Raw genomic sequence first — 9,599 nt, 5'->3', positions numbered from 1 at the left:
CCCCCCACCTTCCACACCTAACCTCTCCCACCTTCCACACTTACACCTCTCCTACCTTCTACACCTGTCAGAGTCTTCCTCCAGGGATTCCCAGATTGTTCCTCTCTGAATTCATCTTGCACTTTCTTTTAAAACACTCTGTATTCCAGTGACTTGGGGGGGCCCTGGAGATAAGGGATATGCTTTTTCCTATTTGTGTTCCCTTCTACAGTGCCTAGCAAGGTGCCTTCCTAGAGCAGTTTGATGTGTAGCTTTTGCATAGGGTGGAGCTTTAAGTGCAAATGTGGCTCTAAACAACGTATCAGCCTACCCATAAGGTCCATCTCAGAAAGAGCTAGAACAGCATCCATTTTTCTAGACCCCTAGGTGTGACCCACAGCCTCTCCTTCATCTTCTCTAGGGCAGGTGGAGATTGTTATATCCCCTCCCCCAGGGATAGGAGCACCCTGCCCTTACCGCGTTTCTGGCTGAGTGGATAGTCAGGTGACCAGGGACCATGTGGTTAAATTTCCTTTTTATAATAAAAAATAAAGTTCTTTCCTGGTGACCTAAGGAAGAAATGAGGTAAAAAACACTCTGGTCAGGCTGAACCATGCTGGGGAAATCAGTAGCCTTAATTAGAAAGTGAGAAAGCAGACTGGGCATAGTGGCACATGCCTATAATCTTAGTACTTTGGGGGCAGGCAGATTGCTTGAGGTTCAGGAGTTTTAGACCAACCTGGCAAAAATGGTGAAACCCCGTCTCTACTGAAAATACAAAAATTAGCCAGTCATGGTAGCAGTAAGCTGAGATTGTGCCACTGTACTCCAGCCTGGATGACAGAGTGAGACTCTGTCTCAAAAAAAAAACAAATATAGCTCTTTCCGCCATCTTTCCATGCCGCCACAATGGTGTGCGTGAATGTCCTGGCTGATGCTCTCAAGAGCATCAACAATGCCGAAAAGAGAGGCAAACGCCAGGTGCTTATTAGGCCGTGCTCCAAAGTCATCGTCCAGTTTCTCACTGTGATGATGAAGCATGGTTACATTGGGGAATTTGAAATCATTGATGATCACAGAGCTGGGAAAATTGTTGTGAACCTCACAGGCAGGCTACACAAGTGTGGTGTGATCAGCCCCAGATTTGATGTGCAACTCAAAGATCTAGAAAAATGGCAGAATAATCTGCTTCCCTCCCGCCAGTTTGGTTTCATTGTATTGACAACCTCAGCTGGCATCATGGACCATGAAGAGGCAAGACGAAAACACACAGGAGGGAAAATCCTGGGATTCTTTTTCTAGGGATGTAATACATATATTTACAAATAAAATGCCTCATGGACTCTGAAAAAAAAAAAAAAAAAAGTATAGAGGAAGCAAAGGCACTCCTCCAGAGCCACTCCTCCACATCATAGAATCAGCGTGTAGACCTGGAGTTTGCAGTGCATAGTAGCCAACCCATTTAGTTTGCATATTTGACTTCATATATTCTTTGGTAAATAATTATGGAATGCAGATTATGTAGCAGATACAACACACCACCTGCCCAAGGAATTCAGTCCAGGAAAGAAGACAGGCATTTTCGTTTCTTTAGTTCTGCCTGCATCACTGCCTTCATTACATAAACCCCTGAGACTTAGAGGGCAGGAGCCACATCTGTTACCAGCTTCTTTGCAGCTCTTAGCAGGTAGAACTGTAATAAATGTGCCCTATGGAAATAGAAAAACCAGGGAGAGAACAAGCCATAGATGAGAAGTGGAACAGAACATGCCGTAGATGAAAAATGGCTCCTCCTGCCCATTTCCAGAGAACAGTGAAGCAGAGAGCCACAGTCTTGGCTCACTGCAACCTCCACCTCCCAGGTTCAAGCAGTCTGGCCACACCTCCCAAGTAGCTGGGACTGCAGGCACCCGCCACTTACCAGGCCCATCTAATTTTTGTATTTTTAGTAGAGATGGGGTTTCTTGTCTTGCCCAGGCTGGTCTTGACCTCCTGACCTCATTACCCACCCACCTCAGCCTCCCAAAGTGCTGGGATTACAGGCGTGAGCCACCACACTGCCTGGCTAGCATTCCTCATGTTTAAGAAAAGAAATTCAATCAAGAAACTTCATTCCCTTTCAATTCAAAGCCTTTTAATTGAGAACCTTCTAAGTGCTTAGTGTGAAACCAGTGGGGAAAGGGAGACAGGTATGGTTAAGGTAAATTAAGACAAGAACCTTCCGGCTGGGCACAGTGGCTCATACCTGTTATCCCAGCACTTTGGGAGGTCAAGGTGGGTGGATCACTTGAGGTCAGGAGTTTGAGACCAGTCTGGCCAATACGGCAAAACCCTTTCTCTACTAAAAATATAAAAATTAGCCAGGTGTGGTGGCACATGTCTGTAATCCCATCTACTCAGGAGGCTGAAGCAGGAGAATCACTTGAACCTGGGAGGCAGAGGTTGCAGTGAGCCAAGATCATGCCATTGCACTCCAGTCTGGGCGGCAGTGCGAGACTCCCTCTTAAAAAAAAAAAAAAAAAATTGAGAAAAGAAAAGATAAGGTCCTTCCCTGGAGGAATGGATAGCCTCTGGTATGTGGGTGGGTGTGGCCAGTCAGGACATGAGGTAGATTCCAATGGGAGGCCTGGGGTGGCATGGGGGAGAATGCTCAGTGTGAAGGTCTGCTGAGATGAGCAGGGAACATGGCAGGAGGGACGGGCTGTTTGGGCAGAGATGAAGGCTGGATGAAGAGGGCAGTCGGTGGGAAGGCTTTCATTCACTATGGTGGTGGTGACATGGTGGACCTCGGAGATGACAGGCAGTTAAGTGTGAGGAGGTTTGATGAGCCATGGTGTTAGAAGAGGTAGAGGTCAGAAAGTGGTGAGGATAAAAATAAGCAGGCTGCATGTTCCATCTGGAAAGAGATCTTTCCAGATCCCTGTGTCTCAGGCTGTCCAAGAGTCCTCTATCAGCCACATTCTCTCCCCTTCTCCCTTTACCTAAGGAGGCGCTGATCAGGATGTCCTCCTGTCCTTTCCTAGGTTTGGGTTTGTACAAGATAAATATTCTGCTTCTGCTTTTAACTTCCCTGCTGAGAACAAGCCTCAGTACATCCACGTTACAGGTGAGGAGCTATGGGTAAAGAGTGGGCAGGTGGGTCTAGATCCCTTTCCTTGCACCGAACCTGTGGCTACAGAACCACCTCAGCAGGCTCCAGGTGCCCTCCTGGTGGCTGCAACACAGGTGCTCCCCTTTCTCTTCAGGAACAGTGTTTCTGCAGCTGCCCTACTCCAAGCGCAAGTTTTCGGGGCAGCAGCGGCGGCGGCGGAACTCCACCAGCTCCACCAACCAGAACATGTTCTGTGAGGAGCGGGTTGGCTACAACTGGGCCTACAATACCATGCTCACCAAGACATGGCGCTCCAGTGCCACAGGGGATGAAAAATTTGCTGATCGGCTGCTGAAGGACTTCACAGACTTCTGCATCAACCGTGACAACCGGCTGGTCACATTCTGGACAAGTTGCCTAGAGAAGATGCATGCCAGTGCCCCGTGAGGCCAGGCTGCACCAGGGTTAGAAGGCTGTGCCTGTGCTGGGGGAAGGTGGGTGAGCCACTGCCCTCAAACCCAGGGTGGAGGATTCTAGGCAGGCTCTGGGAGTCAGTTGTCCATTTGCTGCTGTCGGTGAGTGGGGGCCATTGTGGGTTTTTTGTTTTTTTTTTTTTTCGGCCTCCCCAACAAGTCTTCTGCTCTAGAAGAAAGACTTTGGATGCAGCTGCTACTGCTGCCACCACTCCTGTCAGCAAGTGCTCAGAGCAGGTGGGAAGCACAGATTGTCCGTGGGAGGGCTTCAGTGTCTGAGAAGAGGGCAGGCAGCCCCCATGAATATCCTCGGAAGGGGGTGACTCCTGGTAGCATCCTTTTCCTTCACCTTCTATGGGATATTAGGAGCAGAATCTGCCACTTCCTGCCCAGGAGTGTGCACAGATGTAAGATAATTTTGTGAAATAATGTACCATAGACTCTCACCAACTGTATATACCTGTACATATCACAAGCAAATAAAAACCTTCATGCGCATCATCTCTGTCCCCAGCCCAGTTCCCCGAAGCTCCCCATGCATCTACTCTGTCTCCAGCCCAGTTCCCCGAAGAAGCAGTCCCATCCTGGGCTGGGCAGTTGTGCCAGGATCATGGCAGTCAATGAAGTGGCCACAGATGGTGAGAAGGCTTCAGAATTCACTGGCTTGGAGAGTCTGGCTATGAGTTTATTGAGAGATTTCTTTTCATAGGCCACTGGGCAGGAGCAAGGATAGTTCCAGTGAGGACAGTGAGCATGCAGGATAACATACGAGGTAACTGTAGGCTTGAGCTGTCAGAGTGAATCTTGCTAAATGGGTGAGCCCAGCTCTGGGATGAAGATATGATGGCATTCTGAAAAAAATCAAAGGAAGCCTCTGTAGACTCTAACTTAGGGCTTTTTTTTTGCTTGCTTGTTTGTTTGTTTTGAGACAGAGTTTTCACTCTTGTTGCCCAGGGTAGAGTGCAATGGTGTGATCTCAGCTCACTGCAACCTTTGCCTCCTGGTTTCAAGGGATTCTCCTGCCTCAGCCTCCCAAGTAGCTGGGATTGTGAGCACCTGCCACCACACTTGGCTAATTTTTTCTATTTTTGGTAGATGGGGCTTCACCATGTTGGCCAGGCTGGTCTTGAAGTCCTGATCTCAGACGATCCACCCACCTCAGTCTCCCAAAGTGCTGGGACTACAGGCATGAGCCACTGCCCAGCCCGGAATCTTTGCATATTAAAAGGAAGGAGTGGCTAGGCATGATGGCTCACACCTGTAATCCCAGCACTTTGGGAGGCCGAGGCAGGGGGATCACAAGGTCAAGAAGTCAAGACCATCCTGTCCAACATGGTGAAACCCCATCTCTATTAAAAATACAAAAAAATTAGCTGATTGTGGTGGTGCATGCCTGTAGTCCCAGCTACTTGGGAGTCTGAGGCAGGAAAATCACTTGAACCCTCAAGGTGGAGGTTGCAGCGAGCCGAGATCACGCCACTGCACTCCTGTAATTCCAGCACTTTGAGAGGCTGAGGTGGGAGGATCACTTGAGGCCAGGAGTTCAAGACTAGCCTGGCCAACATGACAAAACTCTGTCTCTACAAAAAATACAAAAATTAGCCGGACATGGTAGCACACGCCTGTAATTCCAGGTACTCAGAAGGCTGAGGCAGGCCTCTAAGCCATTTAGAATTGCTTGAACCTGGGAGGTAGAGGTTGCAGTGAGCCAAGATTGTGCCGCTGTGCTCCAGCCAGGGTGATAGTGTAAAACCCTGTCTCCAAAAAAAAAAAAAAAAAAAAAACCATAGAACAGAGAGACAGCCAGGCATGGTGGCTCATGCCTATAATCCCAGTGCTTTGGGAGGCCAAGGCAGAGGATCTCTTGAGGCCAGGATTTCGAGACTAGCGACGGAGCAAGACTCCGTCTAAATAAATAAATGGAAGGAATACATACGATATATGCCAGAGACACTAAGCAAATCTGTGAGGCCTTGCTGAAGCAGATTAGAAATACTGGGAGGAAATGCTGAATAGAGCCAATTTATAGGCCTCTTCGGTTACCCAGAAAACTTCAGATACACAGAATAACAATGGTCACTGCATTTCTTGAGTGTTTCCTGTGTCCTGGGCAATGTGTCATACACCTTTTCATTGCATAATCTATTTTTTTTTTTTTTCTTTTTTTTTTGGAGACAGAATCTCTTTCACCCAGGCTGGTATACAGTGGCACGGTCTTGGCTCACTGCAACCTCCGCCTCCCAAGTTTAAGCAGTTCTCCTGCCTCCGCCTCCCAAGTAGCTGGGAATACAGGCGTCTGCCACCACACCCAGCTGTTTTTTGTATTTTTACTAGAGATGAGGTTTCACCATATTTGATCAGGCTGGTCTCAAACTCCTGACCTCATATGATCCACCCATCTCGGCCTCCCAAAATGCTGGTATTACAGGTACAAGTCACCACGCCCGGTTCATTGCATAATCATCTTATCAACATACCAGCTGAGGGGTGGAAGGCCCCAGGAAGTGGGGTTCAAGCCCATATGCCAATAAACAGCTGGGTGAGGAATCAGGTTCACGGGAATCAGCCTAGTCTCTGCCAACTGTGCTGTGCCCTTCTCCTGGAGGTGCTATTTCAGTTAGATGCCACCCACTGCTCCATCCTGGGTTTCTGGCTGGGTCCGCCTTCATTCCTTTCAACTGATTGCCTTACCTGTATGGTGAAGCTATGTGGGGGTACAGATGCAGCGTTACATGTAGACATGGCCTCATACACAGGTTCTCTGGTAGGGAATAGGCAGTGACTTAGTGACTTTGAGACAGGACCAGTGGCCTTTCCTCCCTGCCAGGCTTCTATCTGAAAGGCACTGTCTGTGCCCTCTCTTCTGGTCTGCAGCTGTGGCCTCAGCCTTCAAGTGCTTCAGGCAACTCCTAGCGTTCAGACTGTGCTACACGCTTGCCCTAAACCTGGCCTGAAATGCCGGAGTTGTAGCACTCTCGTGTAGCAAAGCTGGTGCCAAGTACTTGATCCTACCTACCAGCCTTGAGATTTGACCTCCGTCTGCTTCTCCAGCTGCAGCAAGATTCATCTGCTTCCTCAGTGAATCAGCACATAGTCCTTCTGAAAAGAAAATCTCTTTTCCCATGGGGATAAAGGGAGATGGGGAATTGCTATGCAATCTCTGGAAAAGTCTTTTCTCTCTGAGCCCCAGTATTTTCATCTGAACTCATCTGGCAGTGAGACTGGGAGAAACATTGGGGACCACAAGATTATAGACTTTTTCCCTTCTCAGTCAACAGGATGGCTGAGTGCTGAGGGGGAAATTTCAGTCTCTTTCAGTCCCACAGTTGCCACTGGAATGGAATTTCTTTCCTCCTCTTTTTGCTCTTTTTTTTTTTCATCAGAGATACAGAGTCTCCCTCTGTTGTCTAGGCTGGAGTGCAGTGGTGCAATCACAGCTCACCGCAGCCTTGAACTCCTGGGTTCAAGCAGTCCTCTCACATCAGCCCCCTGAGTAGCTGGGACAACAGGCATGCACCACCACAACCAGCTAATTAAAAAAAAAAAAAAATTGGCCAGGCACGGTGGCTCACACCTGTAATCCCAGCACTTTAAGAGGCCGAGGCAGGTGGATCGCAAAGTCAAGAGATTGAGACCATCCTGGCCAACATGGTGAAACCCTGCCTCTCCTAAAAATACAAAAATTAGTCGGGCATGGTGGTGTGCACCTTTAGTCCCAGTTACTTGGGAGGCTGAAGCAGGGGAATCACTTGAACCCGGGAGGCAGAGGTTGCAGTGAGCTGAGGTTGCACCGCTGCACTCCAGACTGGCAATAGCAAGACTCCATCTCAAGAAAAAAAAAATTTATACAGATGGGATTTTTGCTACGTTGCCCAGGTTAGTCTCGAAATCTTGGCCTCAAGAGATCCTCTGCCTTGGCCTCCCAAAGCACTGGGATTATAAGCATGAACCACCATGCCTGGCTCTCTGTTCTATGGGGTTTTTTTTGGGTTTTTTTTGTTGTTGTTTTTTTGGAGACAGGGTTTCACTGTGTCACCCAGGCTGGAGCACAGTGGCACAATCTTGGCTCACTGCAACCTCCACCTCCCAGGTTCAAGCAATTCTAAGTGGCTTAGAGGCCTGCCTCAGCCTTCCTGAGTACCTGGAATTACAGGCGTGCGCTACAATGTGCGGCTAATTTTTGTATTTTTTGTAGAGACAGAGTTTTGTCATGTTGGCCAGGCTAGTCTTGAACTCCTGGCCTCAAGTGATCCTCCCACCTCAGCCCCTCAAAGTGCTGGGATTACAGGCATGAGCCACTGCACCCAGCCTCTAGTGAGTACTTCTAAATAACCTACAATGCTCAGGATAGACCTTACAGCAAAGAATTATCCAGGCCAGGCGTAGTGGCTCACGCCTGTAATCCCAACACTTTAGGAGGCCAAGGTGGGTGGATCACATAGTCAGGAGATCAGGACCATCCTGGCCAACTTAGTGAAACCCCGTCTCTACTAAAATACAAAAAAAGAAAAAAAAAAATTAACCAGGCATGGTGGCATGCGCCTTCAGTCCCTGTTACTCAGGAGACTGGAAAACCTGAGGCGGGGGAATCACTTGAACCTGGGGGCGGCGGAGGTTGCAGTGAGCCAAGATTGCACCACTGTACTCCAGCCTGGCAGCCAAGCGAGACTCCATCTCAAAAAAAAAAAAAAAAAGAATTATCCAGCCTCCAACGTCAGTCATGTCAGCTTCAAACACCATGAACTAGACTGCTCACGTAAGAGGTTTAGATGGGGACCCCCTCCCTCTTGTGACTTTGGAAGAAGACACACCTGCCACTTGCTCCTGTCTGTGATCTGAATCCAATGGCAACCCCATCCTTAATCTCCTATAGCAATTACTACACTGGGTTCCAAGGCCAGAGTGGCTAAGAGGACTGCTTGGAGGCATACAGTGAGTTAGGGACAGCACCAGGATTAGAGTGCTGGCCATATTGAGTACTTACTTGCTGGGACATAGCGTCTGTGTTTCTCTTCCACTTTCCTTGTTCACTCACATAGCTTGCCTCTCCCATTGAATATAAGCTCCTTGGAGGCAGAGAACACATCTTGTTCATCCCTGTATCCTCCATGGCAAGTGCCCATCACACATTTGGGACTTATTTAGAATTTATTGAATTCCGGGCTGTGCACAGGACGGCTCATGCCTGTAATCCCAGCATTTTGAGATGCCAAGGCAGGTAGATCAGAAAGTCAAGAGACTGAGACCATCCTTGCCAATATGGTGAATCCCCATCTCTGCTAAAAATATAAAAATTAACTAAATGTGCTGGCATGTGAGGCAGGAGAATTGCTTGAACCTGGGAGGCAGAGGTTGCAGTGAGCCAAGATTGCGCCACTGCGCTCCAGCCTGCTGACAGAGCGTGACTCCATCTCAAAAAAAAAAAAAAAAGAATTTATTGAATTCATTTATTCAGCCAACATTTATGTAAGGCTGAACCAATGCAGGCCCTGCCCTCCTAGTGGAGGGAAGCAGACATGCAAAGCAGCCATCATGGCACTCTAGAAGAGGTCTCGCCCTGGCTGCCTGTAATCCATTGCAGAAATTGCTCAGGTGTGGTGGCTCATGCCTGTAATCCCAGCACTTTTCAAGTTCAAGACCAGCTGGGCCAACATGGTGAAACCCTGTCTCAACTAAAAATATTTTTTAAAAAAATTAGCCGGGCATGGTGGCAGGTGCCTGTAACCCCAGCTACTCTGAAGGCTGAGGCAAGAGAATCCCTTGAACTCGGGAGGCGGAGGTTGCATTGAGCTGAGATTGTGCCACTGCACTCTAGCCTGAGTGACAGAGCGAGACTCGGTCTCAAGAAAAAAAGAAATAGAGGAGGGGCTTCATTCTGTGTAGGGAGCTGGGGGAGGCTGGAGAAAGGGGCATTTGGGCTGGCACTTGGCAGCTGCATAAGAGTTCTAGCAGATGAGGAGGACAGGGTGGGGAAGGGGATGCTGGAGGGCTGTGGGGGCTTTGGCATCAGAACAGTCAAGAGAAGATGACTAAAAACTGAAAGGCAGAACTGCAGA

General features: G+C 48.6%; 2 protein-coding genes across 2 annotated transcripts in view; both read left to right on the top strand.

Annotated features, from left to right (window-relative positions):
• DEPDC5 (DEP domain containing 5, GATOR1 subcomplex subunit) overlaps window positions 1-4,044 on the top strand; it is a 171,605-nt gene extending 167,561 nt beyond the window's left edge. The window contains exons 41-42 of the mRNA XM_017499506.2: window positions 3,003-3,085; window positions 3,225-4,044. Coding sequence (XP_017354995.2) covers window positions 3,003-3,085; window positions 3,225-3,517 — 376 coding nt within the window. The 3' untranslated portion in view covers window positions 3,518-4,044. The remainder of the gene's footprint in view (window positions 1-3,002; window positions 3,086-3,224) is intronic.
• LOC108283272 (40S ribosomal protein S15a-like) lies at window positions 864-1,326 on the top strand. The gene has a single exon (XM_037728229.1). The coding sequence runs from the start codon at window positions 889-891 to the stop codon at window positions 1,279-1,281; it is 393 nt and encodes a 130-aa protein (XP_037584157.1). The 5' UTR covers window positions 864-888; the 3' UTR covers window positions 1,282-1,326.
• Window positions 4,045-9,599: the final 5,555 nt, after the last annotated feature.

Source organism: Cebus imitator, unplaced genomic scaffold, assembly GCF_001604975.1.
Source record: "Cebus imitator isolate Cc_AM_T3 unplaced genomic scaffold, Cebus_imitator-1.0 Scaffold258, whole genome shotgun sequence".
Classification (NCBI taxonomy): domain Eukaryota; kingdom Metazoa; phylum Chordata; class Mammalia; order Primates; family Cebidae; genus Cebus; species Cebus imitator.
The sequence above is the reverse complement of the archived record's forward strand: the minus strand, read 5'-3'. Positions and strand labels throughout refer to the sequence as shown.